Source organism: Balaenoptera acutorostrata, chromosome 7, assembly GCF_949987535.1.
Source record: "Balaenoptera acutorostrata chromosome 7, mBalAcu1.1, whole genome shotgun sequence".
NCBI lineage: Eukaryota > Metazoa > Chordata > Mammalia > Artiodactyla > Balaenopteridae > Balaenoptera > Balaenoptera acutorostrata.
Genome location: NC_080070.1, coordinates 57,894,894 through 57,913,836, shown reverse-complemented (window position 1 = coordinate 57,913,836; position 18,943 = coordinate 57,894,894). Strand labels below are relative to the sequence as shown.

Here is an 18,943-nt window from a genome sequence, read left to right as displayed (position 1 = left end):
GGTGATATTAGGTGCAAGTTAATAACATCTCTTTCTCCACCAAACCACCCTTTTACTTGAATAATTATATACTAATTTTGTAAACACAAAGCATGTTATTTGGATAATGATGCCAGGGTAACTGCAACAAAATTGATGAATGTCTGAGTAGAAAAATTGTATTTATACCTGGTGCTACCTTTTTCTGGTTGTTTTGGATTCCTTGGGTTGCCCTTAGTATATTTAGGTATTTTAAATACCCTAAGAGTGTCTTGAATTTATTTTATCCAGAGCATAGATTCGTATTCCTCCAGTCAAGATGTGTTAAAAGCCTATTTCCTAATTTTCTTTAATTTTACAGAGAACAATAGACTAGCCACTAAGAACAGTTACTAAAAATTGTCAGTTTTCAACTTAAAATCTATGAACGTTTGGTATTTCCTTAAACGTTTGGGGAAACTTTGTTTTGTTTTTTCCCAGTTGTATTTGCCTTATTTTAAAATTTGTTCTTATGTGTTATTTAAAATTTAGTAAGAATACAGTGTCCTAAATTCTAAAAATCATTTTAGTACTTTTTTTTTTGCCTTGCCACAGTGAAGGCCAACAGACGTACACAAGAAGATGTTTGTTCTTTATACCAGGATTTGACAATGGATATGAGAACAGTTGCCATCTTGGCCAGCTTTGGCATAATCATACCATGTTTTCCTAACCAGTCAGTCAGATAAGTTGGAGGGGTAAAAGTGAGGGGTTTTACGTTTCTCTAGAAGCTCCCAGATTGAGGCCTCTGTTTGCTTATTATGAGAATGTGCTTGGTTAGAGTTTTCAAAGGAGGTTATTATAACCTTTGAAGGAGCTCTTTGTAGCCTGGGAAGTTATTTTATTTCTACTTAAAGAATCAGGTCTTTATAGTCTTTACTTAGTTATTATGTGTTCATCCGTAAACATTTTCAACTCTAGAATTTGTGCTCAAGAAATATAAGTGGCAATAATATAAAATAGCACTTTAAGTGGTGTGTAACCCCAAAGAAGAGATAAATGTTGGAATTGCTGTAATATTTCAGATCACATCATTAATGAAATCACTGCTGTTACACTGAGTGGTAACAATCATTGTTGCATATTTTTCCAATTACTTGAGAACCTTCAGTGTTCGGTTGCTGGAATGTTGCCATGGTCACGTTCTGTGCTGGGTATGGAGTGGTGCACTGTGGAGTCAGTGGCAACCCAGGACGCCCAGGCTTGGAACTAGGCTATCTGAGAAGTCTGCATTGTGTTGAAGCCACACTTGACATGGACCAGAAGATTCTGAAGAAACTGGTGGAATCCTATCAGTAATACTGTCAAGAGCTGTAAGTACTGACCAGATATCCAACACTGCCTGAACACATCATTCAATCAAATAGAAACGTTGGTAGACATACTAGTCGGACATTAACGAGTGCTTTGTAACCCCAGAAGTAGGGTTGCTCTATTTTCTATCTAATATTTTGGCCATTTAAAAAAAATAGCAAGTGAATGATTATCCCTGCACTTACACTGAAAATATTTTAATCATCAGGTGTCCTAAAATATATTGCATACGTGGGAAGACTAGCTTGAGAATTTACATGACATCATAAATGCTAAAGGATTATCAGCCAACCAAGTACTGATTTTATTAATGGTCTGAAATTTAACCAGAGATTTCAAAGTATAAAGGTGTACTTTGACAACTTCCCTGAGTTCTCTGGCACAAAAGCCATAGAGGCAGATGATTGCTGTACTTCACAGTCCTGATAGAGGTACGTAAGATACTTTAAATGTTGAAGAAATATCATGGTGCTTTTGCACATGCCAAGTGTTTATTAAACCTAAGCTAATTTAACAGATTTTTTTAGGATTCCTTGCCCTGCCCGACCTTAAAAAGTAATCTTGTGAATTTTTGTTTCTCAAGCATGGCCACAAGCAATCCTGACTGATAATTCTAAGAATTTGTTTTTATACTTTAAGGAAATTACTTTTATTTCAGCCGGCTTTACAGCCTCGTTATTGGGTGCTTCCATTTTCCATTGTGTGACGTTGGCAGGGTAGTCACCACCTTGTCTGAGAATCTCATGGTGGACATAATTCAGTTTTTTCTTTTCTCAGTTGGATTTTAAATGATCTAAGCTCCTCAAGCACTTCTGGTCCCTGTTTTCCCATCCTGCTGTTATACTACCCTTTAAAATCCATCCGGCAGATTTAGACAATATTGAATATAGTAAGAAATGCCTGCTGTCATGTGCTACTTTCTTAACAGCCTGAGTTTTATAACATTCAAAAGGAAATTTTGCATGCTTTAAAAATCTGACTCCTCTCCCCATCCTAATGAAATTATTTTTAGCAGTGTCTGCTGCCCATATGTGTGTTTAATACCGTTATTTGTTATTTGAAAGCAGTTTCTGAAATAGTCTGTAGATATAAGTATGTAATACTTGATCAAACCCATATTCCTTATAGTCTTCTACAAAGAAGATAACTTATAGCTGTTTGAAAAAAGGAATAAGTTGCATTCCTTTCTTTTTCCAAAGTTTTTGACACTTACTGATTCTTAAGTTATTGGTGAAAGTTCAGGCGCTAAATACCGAAACATAGCTACTCACCAGTATAGCCAGATGACTAGATTTCTAACAGCTGATGTTTATTGAGCTCTTCATTGGCAAGACAGTGCAAAATGGTTTATGTTCATCATCTTTATTCTCAGAACAAACCCAGTGAGGTAGGGGATGTTATCCATGTTTTCAGGTGAGGAAACCTCATCTTAGATTGTTTGTCTAAAGTTAACAGTTAGTGGACTTTTCTCGTTGAGGCCAAGCTAGTCTGATGCAGAGTCTGCACTCAGTCTTTATTTTTCAAATTAATCCTACTGATCAGCATTATAGTCCCTCATGGTCTTTCTGTACAGTGCTTTTGCATAGTAAGGGGACAATTAAAATTTGTTCAAATCAGTTTAGTTCTTGAGTCCTTCCAGTTGAGACCAGGATAGACACTGGTCCTCTCATGACTAGAATTTGGTTATTAATGGGTAGGAGAGGGAAGGACTAAAAAGCTAGTGCTGCCTTGACCTTCTCAAGAAGGGACTATCTTTATTTCTCTTGGTGTACAAAGTTCTAATAATTGCTCTATGTGGCAGAAAGTTGAAGTGATTTTTCCTGGGCTTTGCTTTGGAGCTTCTTGTTAGTCCCTCATGTGACACATGGCCTCTTTCAGTCCAAGCCACTACCACTGCATATTCTCCTCTCAGATCCTCAGCCGGTTTATCCTCAGTCCAGTAGCTACATTTGACTATTTAAATGTAAATTGAAATTAGGTAGAACTTAAAATCCAGTTTTGGTCACACAAGCCATTTTTCAGGGCTTAGCAGCCACATGTGGGTTGTGGCTACCAAATTGGACAGCACAGATACAGAATATTTCCATCATCTCAGAAAGTTCTATTAGACATTGCTGCTCTGGAGTCATGCAAATAAATCTATTTCCTTTTCCAAATAATAGCCCTAATCTGGTGGGAGAGGCAGATACTGAACCTCAGGGATAGTACATGGCTTCATGGTGTGTGTAACCTGTGTGTTCTCATAGGGCCCCATGCTTAGTTTAGTGCTCTGCTAACACTGACTTAATTTTTTTAATAAGGGGCCTGCATTTTCATTTTGCATTGGGCCCACAAATTCTGTAGTTGACACTGGCCACGTACCTCTTATTTGTAGTGTGGTAGGAGTATTTCCACCATCAGAATCACCTAAAGGTTTATATTGAATATGTAGATCCCGGAGTACCACCCTTAGTATAGTAAAAAAAAAAAAAATCTCTGGAGGTGGGGCCAGGCGTCCAGATTGTTAGCTCTGTGTGTTCTTAGACACTGAAGTTTGAGGGACCTGATCAGAATTGTCTTTTCCACTTGAAACTTCAGCTCTGTCAGCCAAATGTCAGTCCCAGTTTGATTGATGGTGAGTTGGGAATTGACCCAGTCTTTTTCACACAGATTGTCATTTTTATACTTACGTACATTAATGAACTTTTTTAAAGATAAGTGAAGGGCTTCCCTGGTGGCGCAGTGGTTGAGAATCCGCCTGCCAATGCAGGGGACACGGGTTCGAGCCCTGGTCTGGGAGGATCCCACATGCCACGGAGCAATTAGGCCCGTGAGCCACAATTACTGAGACTGCGCATCTGGAGCCTGTGCTCCGCAACAAGAGAGGCCACGATAGTGAGAGGCCCGCGCACCGCGATGAAGAGTGGCCCCCGCTTGCCACAACTAGAGAAAGCCCTCGCACAGAAACGAAGACCCAACACAGCCATAAATAAATAAATAAATAAATATTAAAGATAAGTGAAGAATTTTAAAATTATTCCTAGTAATTTCATGTGGTTTGATTCAACTGATCATTTTGGCATCTCAAGGTTACTCTGGAGCTTGACTCTCATCCAGCATATTCCTTAACTTCTCCAGTTTACAAGTGATTGCTTATCATTTATTTAGCAAACATGTATCGAGAGCCTTCCACTGTACTAGGCACTACTGGTTACTGAATAGATATTAACATAAGAATAAGAGATTTTGCTAAAATCCCAAGTATTTTGTGAACTGCATTTCTCTGATCCGTTCTTATCAAGTGGAGGAAATAGTTAAATGTAGTATGATTTAACCTTGTGAATTCATGAGCCTGTCTTTTCTGAGCGCTCATGAGTTTTTAATACAACTGATCATCTCTTTTAGGACTCAGCCCAGGACCACCTAAGGTCCCACTAGTCCAGTATTTGGCTTTTTCTGTATTTGTGAGACCTAACATGGGCCACAATGTGTGCATACATAGGTTAGTATACATACATATTTCCTAGCTATGTCTGCTAAACAGGCTTAGAAATATTAGCACCCCAATAGTGATTAGCATACCCAGTGACTAGACCTTGGTTTCTAAATACCAAACTCTAATAAAAGAACCAGATTTCCTTGAAAAAATAGCTGAACAGAGCATAAAGGAAAAACCTACACTACTCCTGCTTTTCTTTAACACTACTACCGTACTCAGTTCTCCAACTGTGTGGAGGTTTCTCCCAGCAAACAGTTCTCTGTGACATTAGCTGGGTGTCCCTACAATTTAACTCAATTCTGACACTACCTGGAGAGCGTCAGATTCTACAGGTTAAGAGTTCAGTCCTACAAGACTGCTCCTCACCAGATGCCAATCACAAGTCCAGGTTATTACCTGTGCTTCTGACCAACTGGCTATCAATCAGAGGTTCCCACGACCCCCTCCTTGTGTTCAATTAGTTTGCTGGAGCAGCTCACGGAACTCAGGAAAGCAGTTTACTCTCTAGATTACCAATTTATTATAAAAGTATATAATTGGGAATGGCCAGATGGAAGAGATGCATAGGGCAAGGTATGTGGTAAGGGGTGTAGTTTCCAGGCTCTCTCCAGGCACCTTTGTGTGGTCACCAACCCAGAAGCTCCCCGAACCCCATTCTTTGGGGATTTTTATGGAGGCTTTATCACATAGGCATGATAGATCATTAACTCAATTTCCAGCCCCCCTCTGGAGAAGGGGTGTGGGCAGGACTAAAAGTTCCAAGCTTTTGAACATAGCTTGGTTTTTCTGGTGACCAGCTCCTGTCCAGGAACAACCAACAGTCACCTCATTAGAACAAAAGACATTGCTATCAACAAGGAAATGGCTAAGGGATTTAGGAGCTCTGTGCCAGGAACCAAGGGCAGAGACCTATTTTTGTTTCCTGTTTTCTCACACAGGGATAATACAAGATGAGCCTGGCAAGTAGTGCCAGAAAGGAAGGCAGTGTTGCAAAAGCAAAAGGATGAACGTATGTGAAAGAGACAGGAGTCAACTTGAAAACTCCTGATGGCCAAAGCTGAAACAATTTGGGCAGCAAAATTAGTAGCACAGTATTGGTCTAAAATAAATACATGTGACTACATACTGAAAGAATTGAATAAATAAATGGAAAAGAGACAAATCTTCCTTAGAATAAATTAATAGTTAAATACTCCTTTCCTAAGAAGTGGAGCTTAATTCCCTTTACCTTGAGAGACTGGCTTCTAAAGAATAGATTATGGAAAGGGAAAGTAGTATCAATAGATTCAGTGGAGAAACCTGTAGACTCACTTAACCGAGTGATCGAGGTTATCAGCAGTGATAGGTCATGTTATTGATAATACTGTGTATCTCCTGATACATGACAAGAACAGCACTTGTATTCTTCCCCAAAACACAGTCTAATCATGAGGAAAACGTTAGGCAAACCTAAATTGAGGAACTTATGCAAAATCAGAAGTGTCAAGGTCATAAAAAGGATTAAGACTGAAAATTCACAGGTTGGTGGAGACATGACAACCAAATGGATCCTGGATAGGATCCTAGAACAAAAAAAGAGTGGAGGGCTTCCCTGGTGGCGCAGTGGTTGAGAATCTGCCTGCCAATGCAGGGGACACGGGTTCGAGCCCTGGTCTGGGAGGATCCCACATGCCGCGGAGCGACTAGGCCCGTGAGCCACAATTGCTGAGCCTGCGCGTCTGGAGCCTGTGCTCCGCAACAAGAGAGGCCAAGACAGTGAGAGGCCCGCGCACCGCGATGAAGAGTGGCCCCCACTTGCCGCAACTAGAGAAAGCCCTCGCACAGAAACGAAGACCCAACACAGCCATAAATGAATGAATAAATAAATAAATGAATAAATAAAAATTTAAAAAAAAAAACAGGACAAAAGAAAATAATTTAAAAAAAAAAAAAAAAAAAAGAGTGGAAAAACTGGTAAAATCTGTAATTTAGTTAATAATAATGTGCCAACGTTAGTGTTTTAGTTTTGACAAATGCACCATGGTTATGGTGTTAACATAAGATGTTAACAGGGAGAAACAGCGAAGAACCCTACTACTGCATCTCTTATATAAATTAAAATTATTCCAAACTAAAAAGTTTAATAAATAACATGGGCCAATCTCTAACATATCAACACCATTCTCATTACCCACAATTTCTCAAGTATCATTTACAGTGGTTCCTTGACCACATGTGTAAGGTCTTTAGATATAATGAAATGTGAGCTGTATGGGTAAAACTCAGAAAAATTTACTAGCTTCTGCAGATTGTGTCTAAAATCCTTGATTGTTTCGTTCGATGACTTGTCAGTATTTGACTCAGAGCAGCTGCTGACGCTGAAACCTCGCTTTCTTCGGGGATCCATTTTCACAATGCTGTTGCACTCAGATGTTGATTCTCCATCAGAGTTGAACAGGACTAGTTTCAGGAAAGCATTAATATACTATGCACTCCATACAGTGTGTCCACACCTGAGGTTCTTTTTTCTTCATATTCCATAAAAGAAAAAAAAAACACTTTCCAAGTTTTTGTCCTCAGAGCACCCCCTTCTATGACCAAGTCTTGAAAAATCACATTGCTTTATTTCCACCATACTCTTGGTTAAAATGGTCAAAAATCCTCCTGGTTTCAAGTGGAGGAGACACAAACCCCATCTTTCTAAAGGAGGGGTATCAAAAGTCTATTGTAAGAAGAGCATATGAGATGGGATAGATTGTTAAAATCGTCTTTGGGAAAATACAACCTGTCCCATCTGGATTCACCATTCGTAAGGTAGTTTCAAGAATCTACTGCCAAAGTGATCTTCCATAAATGCAAATCTGATCCTGTTAACTTGCCAACCAAAATTTTTCAGTAAGCCCCTCGTAAAGTCAAACAGTTCTGCCACCTGGCCACACCAAACTTTGTGGCTCTCCGAACATGCCTCCCTGCCTTCAAGCTGCCTCCTCTAGCAAATGCTTACTCCTTTGAGGGCTTTAGCTCAAGTGACACTTCTTCCTGGAGCCCCTTCTTAATCTCTTATTGCCTCCCCCCCATTGATGATGCCTTTCTTTGGGTCACTACCAAACACCATCAAGCATAGTGTTTGTGATACTTTATTGCACTTTATCTCTTGACCAAAGTGTAATAACTTTGAGGGCAGGAACCATGGTGTATTCATTGCCCAGTTTATGGCAGGCCCTTAATAAACGCTTATTCGATGGATAAAAATGACCTTTATGTCAAATTTGGAGCTATGTGTGAAGCCTGAGAATCTAATTCAGTTCATAAAATAATATTACTAGGTACCTTTGTAATCGCTTATTCTATAGATTTATCAACCATTACTCTAAGAGCCAAGTCATTCTCTGACCACATTAGAAACCCTAATGTAAACTGCATATTTGCTAGGGGTTCTCATTGGTTTCGGTTGGGTAACTTGAAATCATCTCAAAGAAAAAATCTAAAACTATGTCTTTGCCCCCACCTCCCCCCCGCCAAAAAAAAAAGAGGGAGGGAGGAAAAGGAAGAGAAAAAATAGTAATAGTAACCAGCTTTCCCTCCTAACTCTTTTAGTTCTCTCAAATAATCTTTAATTCATAGAATCAGACTTTTAGAACCTGAGGGAATCTCAGAGATCATCTAGGATAGTACCCAAATTTTATAGGTGAGGACTTGAGGCACAAACAAGCTGAATTGTCCTAAGTCAGCTATATAGGACAAGAAATGGAAGTGGAACCCAGATACTTAAGTCTAGCCGAGCCACGAAGCCTAATCCCTTCGTTTTCCGTCCTGACTGCGTTAGAATCACTGTGTGCTGCTTAAGCAGCATCTCAGGCCCCCTACCTGCTTTCTGGCTTCATTTCCACCTCCCTAGCCAAAGCCCTATCACTCCAAGCCTGGCTTCTATGCTTCCAGTTTTCCCCTTCAATACAACTTCACCAGATGTGTTTCTTAAACCACTTCCCAACCCTTAGAGCATAGAAGAATCAACTGAGCTCTTGTTTCAAAGCTAACCCCTAGGCCCACTGTTAGCAATTCTGATTTAGAAGGTCTGGGGCAAGGCCTGATAATCTGCATATTTAACAAGTATTTAACAAGCCATGAGGGGGGATGATTTTCACGCAGAGGGTCCAAAGATGACACCATGAGAAACCCTGCTCCAGTAAAATAAATGTTAATCTTCTGACTAGGTATTCAAGGCCCTCTACCATCAACCTGTCCTCTTCAATCTTGCTTTTCACTTCTTCCCAACTTGCTGTGCTCCCAATAAAACATGTTCTACCTCAACCCCAATTCTTCCTCTTTCCTTTACTCATGTTATTCCTCTTCCTGGAAGTCTCCACTTCTTTACCACCTTCAATACATTCCTTCCTGTATAAATACTATGCATTCTGTACTGCTGAACTGAATGAATAAGCATTTTCAGAACTCTAATGAAAAACTGATGAACTCATAAAAGTGCTAACAAAAGATCAAGATGAAAAAAAGAAATTAATTACATGGGACTGAGTGAACTGATGAGGATGAGTATAATTTTTGTGACTTTCTGTCTGAATTAAAAAAAAAAAATCCCACAAGGACTCAGAGGAAAAGAATATACAAATCAATTTTCACTGCAAAGTAAAGGAGCTGTTACAGTGGAGGATTACTGGACTGAATGTCAATATTATGACATAGTATAAGTGTGTTTCATGTTTGGTAATTGCAATCATTGTTGCTTTTGTTGTGGTCATCCATGTACAATGCTTGGTGTCAGTCTATCTCTTGTAAAAATAAAATACAGTGTGTGTGTGTGGAAAAAAAAAAAAAGATGTTAAAAAAATAAAAATAAAAATAAAAATAAATAAATAAATACTATGCATTCTTCAAGGCCCATTTCGAAGTCTACTCCCATGAAAAAAGCACAACTCTTCTTTCCCATACTGATTCCTCTTTATATGTCTATAGTGGTGAGTGTTATACCACATAATTTATTTATATACTGTCTTATGAGGGTTCTGAGTAAAACCTATCTTGATTGTGTGAGCTCTTAAGTAGCAAGTCCATGTCATACTTTTTTTTGGCTGCATTGGGTCTTCATTGCTGCGCAGGCTTTCTTTAGCTGTGGTGAGCAGGGGCTACTCCGTTGCAGTGTGCGGGCTTCTCATTGCAGTGGCTTCTCGTTGCGGAGCACGAGCTCTAGGTGCGCGGGCTTCAGTAGTTGTGGCACACGGGCTCAGTAGTTGTGGCGCACGGCTTAGTTGCTCTGCGGCATGTGGGATCTTTCCAGAGCAGGGATCGAACCCGTGTCCCCTGCATTGGCAGGCGGATTCTTAACCACTGCGCCACCAAGGAAGTCCCTGTCACACTTTTTTAAATCACTAGAGCATCTAGAATCATAGGAACAAAATAGCTGCTTAGTAAAATATATTTAATTGGGTTGGAGAACTCAATGGTTAAATCTAAGTTGTATTTATTTGTATTTTCATTTTACAGTAAAAAAAGTGAAGTAGAGTGTCTCATAAGAATTTTTTACAGCTTGGTGGAAAGAGCTGATATAAGACTTGCTAACACTGGACTAGATCATAACACATTTCTAGCCATCCTGCACAGCATATTTGGAATGACTAATGATATGCTAATGAATAGGGGTAAGAAGTCATGGAGACTGAAATGGGCCAAGCTGAGATGGCAAATATGTATATATTTATTTATATATATATGTTAATACATGGCAAGTTTTCACCAAAGACTTTGCATTTTTTTAATACCAAAATTAGAAAGACAATTCTGGTACTGCTACCAATTTAAAACAGTAAATTTGATTTGATTGTGAGGATGGTTTTTAGTATAAACTCACTCAGAATTTCATATTTCACAGCTATACCACTTTGAGAAAGAACTAGTAATGACCTAAAGAAGCTAGCAGTATTGGTTTTTTTAAAAAGATAAGCTTGTGGTTTCGATTGTCTTTGGAGTCATATGCTGTGTAGACATGTGAATTATTTACTTCTTCACAAAAAAAATGAAAATTACTCATTATATTGAAAAAAATCAAAGAAACAATTTTATTTTCAGAATAGGAAATTTAATGTGATCCAGTCAGTCTCACTAACAGATTTTTAGTGTTCAATTTGATATGTCCTGATGTATGTATACACCATTGAAACAATAACCATAATGAAAATAATTAATATATCCATCACCCCCAAAAGAGTCAATAATATTTTATAGGAAAATTCTAAGATTTCACTAGTAATTTTAAAAATAATGTGTTATTTTGGTAATTTAGGTATTATACAAATTCTTTAAAACAGGATTTTGCCACTCTTTTTAGAATAAAAATTATCACATTGATTATCTCTACTGTTGGTCTTTTTTTGCTGATAGTAACTGTACAGAACATCACAAGTGAAGCTCATAATTGACCATGGAGGAGAATGGCTTCTTTCTATAAAAATCTGTTGGAAATACATTTCCAGTAATTTTGACTCTTTCAAGAAAGAGTGTGTCAGAAACTTTTTTTCCCCCTCAATTTGGGAGGAAAGATTTTTTTAATCTCTTCATAATACTCTTGAATTATAAAATAGCTATAAATTACAATACACTTACATGTTCTTTTTCCTTCAGTATTTTTTGCATTTGACAAAGACAATGATAACTACATAAATGTGAAAGAGTGTGTTAAAGGATTATCAGTGTTTCTTCGAGGGACTTTTGAAGAAAAGCTGAAGTGTAAGATTTCTATGTTATTATTAACTTAGTAATATATATTGTCAAATTTGTATTTAGTTAATCCTTAAATATATACATATATTTATTTATTTATTTATTTTTGGCTGCGTTGGGTCTTCGTTGCTGCTCGCGGGCTTTCTCTAGTTGTGGCGAGCGCGGGCCACTCTTCACTGTTGTACGCGGGTTTCTCATTGCGGTGGTCTCTCTTTGTTGCGGGGCACGGGCTCTAGGCACGTGGGCTTCAGTTGTGACACACGGTCTCAGTAGTTGTGGCTGGTGGGCTCTAGAGCACAGGCTCAGTAATTGTGGCGCACGGACTTAGTTGCTCTGCGGCATGTGGGATCCTCCCGGACCAGGGCTCGAACCCGTGTCCCCTGCATTGGCAGGCAGACCCTCAACCACTGCGCCACCAGGGAAGTTCCTAAATATTTTTTTTAAAATATAAATTCATTGTTCTCTATATCGCCCTTGCAAAAATAATTCATGAGAGTTAAAAAAACAAAAACAAAAAACAGATGAAATGGGTGGCCTATTTTATAGGAGAGTCCCTAGATCCGGAGTCTCCAAACACTTCCTTCACTAGTTCTGTAATACCCCAGTGTCACCAGGACAGCTCTTCGGCTTAAGGCCCAGGCAAAGGACAGCAACTGAAGTTCAGGACATGTGCCAACTCTGATCAGCTGGCAAGGCTGAGGTTTCTGGGGCTGCCTCTGGGCTCAGCAGGAAATGGCTTTGAATATGGGGCAGCATATGGCTATTCCTTGTCATTCCATCAGAGAAAATGTGAGGGATTGACACAAAACAAGATAAAACACACAACCCTCAGACATCAATACTCTAGTGTAGAGTAAGTGTAGATGAATAAAGAGAGGGAAGAAGGCTGAGACAGTGAAAGCCCAAAGGAAGGAGGGTTATAAAGGGAGTTTCCTACAGAAAAGGACCAGGGATTCCAAAGACAAAGATCTCCCAGTTCACAATTTTGTAGGAACAGCTCTGGCCTCACCTCACCCTTACCATTGATGTGATGAATATTTTCTGTGTTTTACACCTCCTGTGCCAGGATTTGGGGTGTGAAACCCTGGAAAGAGAATAGGAACAATTTTAAGTAGCAGTTTTGAAGGGAGCAAATTGCTTAAAGTGTCAAATTACTTAAGAAAAGACTGCAGAGTTCTGAGTATATAAGCAAATTTTTATCTCTTCTTGTTCTTCCACTTGAATTTGGATTTGGGATGTTCAAAAGAAGATCTCTAAATTAAACACACGTTTCAAAAATGATAGCAACATTTTAAAAACTCACCAACTTTGCTTGACATTTATGACTTTTTTGTTTCTCTTTTGTGGGGGGGGTTTCCTTTTTTTCTTTTCTTTTTTCTTTTTTGCTTTTTAAAATTGAAGTATAATTGGCATACAACATTATGTAATTCTTTTTTTTCCCTTACAACATTATGTGCTTTTTTCCCCCCACTTTTCTCCAATCTAATTTTTCACGGGATAACACGTATATATAGTTGTCACTTAAGTTTCTTATAGTTGCAGTGTTCTTATACAAAAGTCTCACTGAGAAATGAAAAGTTAAGTTTCGTGGTTGTAAATTCTTGTGAAAGTGGTCGTGACACAATGCAGCTAGACATGATTGAATAGCATCACACTATCAAGAAATTTTTCCTCCTCTAATCCCACTTCCTAAAAATGTTTCATGTACATTTCAAGATATGTTAATTTGGGGAAAATACTACTTCTAGTAGGGTTGTGTCACAAACTCATATATGCTATATATTGGAGAAATGCAACAAAAGACAGAATTAATCTGATACTTTGGAATTTTATACCTGGTTCTTTTTCTCCCCCCACCCTTCGTCCCTTCCTATCTTTCTCCCGCTCTCTCTCCCTCTCTCTCTCTCCTTCCCTCCCTCCCTTCCTTCCTGTCCTAAAACATTTAACTAGATTACAAACTCCACAAGAACTCCTTCACTGTTATATTCCCAGGACCTGAGTAAGGTCATTTGTGTGATGAATGAATGAACTGTAGTAGTGCTTACACACTGCAATGGAAGTTGTGGAAATCACTCTCTAGGGAGAGATGGATCATTTTGGATAGTGCAGATGGGTAGGCCCCAAGGAGATGACAGACTCACTACCCAAATATACTGGAAAATGTTCTTTGTCAATGATAATAGTGAAGTGTACACACTAGTTTTTGCACTCTATGTAAGAAGGAAATTATAACACTAAGATACACACACATATGTATACGTGTGCATATACATATATACAGTATATATGTATGTGTAAAGTCTTTCTTTTCATATCCCCAGGGATATTTAATCTTGTGGAAAGATTTATAAAATTCCTCTGCTATGTAGAATGTAGGTTGTATAAATTGTTTTTATCCTTCTTTAATTACATATTGAAATAACTAAGGAGAAAACTAATGACATTTTAACTGTTCTTATCCAAGTCTTTAAATTTCATATGCTTTAAAAAGTCTGTTTTGAAGTTTATTATTTCAATGGTGATGGTTACATTTCTCGAGAGAAAATGTTGGACATGTTGAACAGTCTATACCAACAGTCACCTGAAGAAGAGACTGATGAAGGAATAAACGAGTTGGTGGATATAACACTGAAGAAAATGGTAAGAATAAAAAAAAAAACTGTAATTCATTATATCTAATCAAATGGATGTTAGATAAAGCTAAAGATGAAGAAATGATTTATTTCCCTACGTAATGAACGTAACCATTATGAGGGCAGGGGTTTGTTCTCTGCTCTATCCATTGCCTAAAACAGTGCCTGGCTGATAGTGGCTACTTAAAAAATATTTATGGAATGCCTGCCTGGGTGATTAAATGTATCACTACATTAAATGAATGTTAATATTATTATTTTAAAATATTTTACTATCAGTAAAACCTCATTATTTGGGAAGTGGGGTGACAGATTCAGTTCTTTTAAAATTGGGTGCAAATGTAGTCTGTCTTCATGACTTTTGCTCTCTAATCCATCTAAGCACTCATTATAAAGTAATAACAATAATAAAAATAGTTGTCCCTTATAAATTGCTTACTATATGCCAAGCCTATCACAGAACTTTAATATATGAACTCATTTTATCCTCAAAACAACCCTATGAAGTAGAAATCATTATCTCTACTTTGCAGATGAGAAAACTGAAGTGCAGATAGGTTTATACAAGGTCATGATAGAAAATGAGGTGCAGAATTCATCTTTCAATGAAACTAATAATACCTTTTTATTATGGACATAGTGATTTCTCTCTTTTTCTTACTGTGACCCTAAACTGGATACCAGTGAAGGTTTATGACTCTAAGGCGGCCCGGGCTCCGCTCACCTCCATTACTTTGGAGCTCAGGAAAGTAACAGATGATGAGGTCTGCCGAGTCTCAGATTCAGCTAACACAGACTTCAGGGTGTCCTCTTCCATTAGAAATACTCAAGAGCCACAGCTAGGGCTGAGGGTAGACTTCTTGAGAGACAGTATGCTTCCCACTACCACACCCACCCCCTTCTTTTTTGAAAGAAAATGTTATAGAGTGAATCTTTTTCTGAAAATTATTCAAACCTTTCTTTAAACTAGACTCTCAGCAACCCTGATTTAGTTATGCCCAGAAGTGAAAAAACAAGGACCCGTCAAATCAAATCCAAATTGGATTAAGCTGTTAAAGGTATTCATAATCTACACACATGCTCCCTCCATGATTTAATCTTCCATAGTCCCTGTCATGAATACTCCCTTCCAGGCTGGTCTGTCTTCTTCCTGACTTGCATTCCTGCTGTCATAATCCACGTTGGGCCATTCATCTGCATTTCCTCCTGACACCTCTCCACCTATCTAGATCCCAAACATCCTTATCGGCCTAACAGGAATCTGCAAGCTTCTTCTCATGACCCTAGTACGTCTTGAATTATTACTGTTCTCTCAGTGCCTTGCTCCTTATTAAGCAACTTCACTTTTATACTTTTTACATTATATCCTTATCTCAAGTAAGAGATCCTTTGAGAAACAAAGCTAAAAATTAAGCTTAAGAATCTTCGGCACTTATTTTATCACAGAAGTATTATAATGGGCTTCCTCTAATTTTCTGTCTTATTTCCCCAATTAGGGTATAAGTCCGTTAGGGATAGGGTTTTGTATGTCTAAGGTTAATTCAGGTATCTTAGCCTGCTTGGGCTGCTGTAACAAAGTATCATAGACTGGCTGGCTTAAACAACTGGAATTTATTTCTCACAATTCTAGAAACTGGGATGTCCAAGATTAAGGTGCCAGCAGATTCACTTCCTCACTGAGGGCTCTCTTCCTGCCTTGCTGACAGCCACCTCCTCAATGTGTCCTCACATGGCAGAGAGAGGGAGCTTTGGTCTTTCTTTCTCTACTCACAAAGACACTAATAACATTATGGGGCCCTACCTTCATAACCTCATCTAAATCTGATTTACCTCCCGAAGTCCCCCACCTCCAAATAGCATCATTTTGCAGGGGTTAGAGCTTTAAGACATGAACTTGGGAGGTGGGGAGAGACAAACATTCAGTTCATACCAGGTATGCCTATTAGTCTAATAGGAACAAAGTAAGTGGCCTCCATAAATTAGTACCTTTTGATTTGTGTAAGTAGTGCCTATAGAAGTGTGAACTTACAGTTTGACTTGGTAAAATCTTTTATTCTAGACAGTTATTTTCCATGCAAAATTTAAAACTCTATCATTTATCAAGAAATTATCTCCTCTCCAGGATTATGACAGCAATGGCAAGGTATCTTTTGCAGACTTTGAAAAAGCAGTGAAAGAAGATAAACTTTTGTTTTAAGTGTTTGGACCATGTTTACCAGAAGCAAAGGTACAGTGCCAGCAGCCAAATTGGTTGAGGGAAAATTTCAAAGGATCAGAAAAGAAACACTTGCTAGACACTTACCTCTGTAGGACTTCAACACACTACTGAAGTTTGGGCAACCATGAAGATCACGGCCCCATCCTAACATTTGGGACCCAAGACAGTAGTGACTATTTTATTATATTCAAGACTTTTTTTGAGCTTGTAACCACCTTAGCCATACACAATTCCTAATTTCCTGTATGTTAATATTTTCCCCAAAAAACCCCGAGATATATTGGCTTGCTTAAGGGATAGAACAGCAAATACAGAGTGGATTCAGCAAGTACCCACCATAAACTGCTAGGAGAAAACTTCATCTTTTTCTCTTGTTTGTTGTCAAACAATGAGAATAAATTAAGTTTTTAAAATTTTGGACACGTATAGTACTTTATAGTATTTTATTTGTGCTCATGAAGGATTTTCGAGTATGAATATGACAAAGGTTTTCTGAGCCAGAAGAGTCAGCCTGATAATTAATTTCACTCATTAACATTTCCTTTCTTAATTCTTCCTTTGACCAACTGTGCTTTGCAAACATGTGATATAGGAAGAAACTTTTTATTCTCTGCAGTAATTTAGATGGTGATTTTGTGAATGAATTTGCATACTGTTAAGCTATCCTTAGCTATCTCAGCTCGTCTAACTTGTCCCGTTGTCGTTTATTCTCACATTTTAATTTTGTCTGGGAACCTGATGGGTGAAAGAATTTAGAATAATGGACTAGATTGGAGTAACTACTTAGGTTCAGATGGAACACCAAGGGTTCTTCAGCTGCTCCCCAAGTGTTCATCTGTAAGCCAGTTATCTAGAGCCTTACTACTCAAAGTGTAGTCTGTGTACCAGCCGCAACAGTATCACCTAGGAACTTGTGAGAAATGCAGAATCTCGGACCCCACCTCAAACCAGCTGAATCAGAGTTGTTTTGTTTGTTTTTTTTTTAAGTGCTTGACACAAGAAAGGTTTATTTTTTCTCTCATTATGGTCAAATTTTGTGTATGTTGGCAGGGACAAGGAGGGCTGGCCTTCACACAGATCAGGAATCCACTCAAGAACACAGAACCCACTTAGCAGCTTCTCCCTTTAGGGCTATCAGAGAAATTTTTTTTTTAATTGAAGTATAGTTGATTTACAATGTTGTGCTAATTTCTGCTGTATTGTGGTAAAATACACCTATCATAACATTTACCTTCTTAACCAATTTTATGTGTACAGTTCAGTAGTGTTAACTACATTCATGCTATTGTGCAACCAATCTCGAGAACTCTTCTCATCTTGCACAACTGAAACTCTATACCCATTAAACAACTTCCAATTTCTGCCACCCACCAGCCTCTGCCACCACAATCAGAGTCTGCATTTTAATAAGACCACAAGGTGGAGATTCACAGCACCTTAAAATCTGAGAAGCCTGATCCAGAGAGCAACTTGCTTTTTCCAACTCTATGCTGAGGTGACTAATGTATTTTTTTAACTGAGTGCAGCAAAAAGTACAGTTGACCCTTGAACAACACGGGTTCGAACTGTGAGGGTCCACTTGTATGTGTATTTCTTTTTCAGTAAATACATACTACAGTACTGCATAATCCATGGTTGGTTGAATCTGAGGATACAAAACAGCAGATATGGAGGGCAGACTGTAAAGTTATATGTGGATTTTTGACTGTGTGGAGGGTCAGCAACCCTAACCCCACGTTGTTCAAGGGTCAACTATATATCTAATTAAATCACAAGGAAGTAGAGCCACACAGACACCTTGCCTGCAGCTTCTTTTAATACCATCCACAACTAAGTGCCTTCCTAGCAAGTTTGAATCAGTAAGTCATAAATGAAGGTGGAACTTCCTAACCTTTATATTCAAATTCAATCCATTAGGCAAGAGGCCCTTAAGGACAGGGAGAAAAACAGACACCATTTGGTATGGGCCTCCTCAGGTTATTGTTATCAGTAAAAAAAAAAAAAAAAAAAATAGAAACAGCCTGGACATACTTGGATTTCCAATTATGTGATCCACTGACAGGAAAAAAAATGTGGATGTGCTAAAAGTAGTGGTAAAAGTCTAGCATTTACAAATACTGATTTGTTTCTGCCATAGATGAAGTAAATTACTCTTTGAAGTTAACTAAAGCATATAAGCTTCTAATTTTAGCTTTGTTCTAATAGTTTAACTTTTTTGCTTTATAGAATTGTCTTGATTTTGAAGCCCTGGCATTCCAACACATCCTGACTTCTAGTTTTTCAATGTGAATTACTCAAAATTATTAAATTCAGAAACAGATCCTGGTTGCCTATATTTATATTGTAAAGTTTCTATATTTGCTTCAATTAATTTACATACAGTGACTGCAGTGTGAGAGGTAATAAGAATGATTTCTGTAATAGTAAGTATGGATCAAAATAACATCTATGATAAGTAATGATTAATTAATTAATTTGTTAAGTTAACCAACAACCTGAGATTTGGGGGCAAGTACTGTGAATCAGCCATTCACAACCCTCTTTTCTCTTGCTTCCTCAACCACAGAAGTT

The 18,943-nt window shown here is 38.2% G+C and overlaps 1 protein-coding gene across 1 annotated transcript; it reads left to right on the top strand.

The window, feature by feature from the left end:
• Positions 1 to 5,360: 5,360 nt before the first annotated feature.
• Positions 5,361 to 18,661, top strand: LOC103018469 (calaxin-like). Its single transcript, XM_057549653.1, is given in 8 exon segments — positions 5,361 to 5,383; positions 6,045 to 6,138; positions 6,205 to 6,209; positions 10,289 to 10,443; positions 11,423 to 11,527; positions 14,013 to 14,161; positions 16,277 to 16,381; positions 18,599 to 18,661. Coding segments are annotated over 8 exon segments (699 nt in total).
• Positions 18,662 to 18,943: the final 282 nt, after the last annotated feature.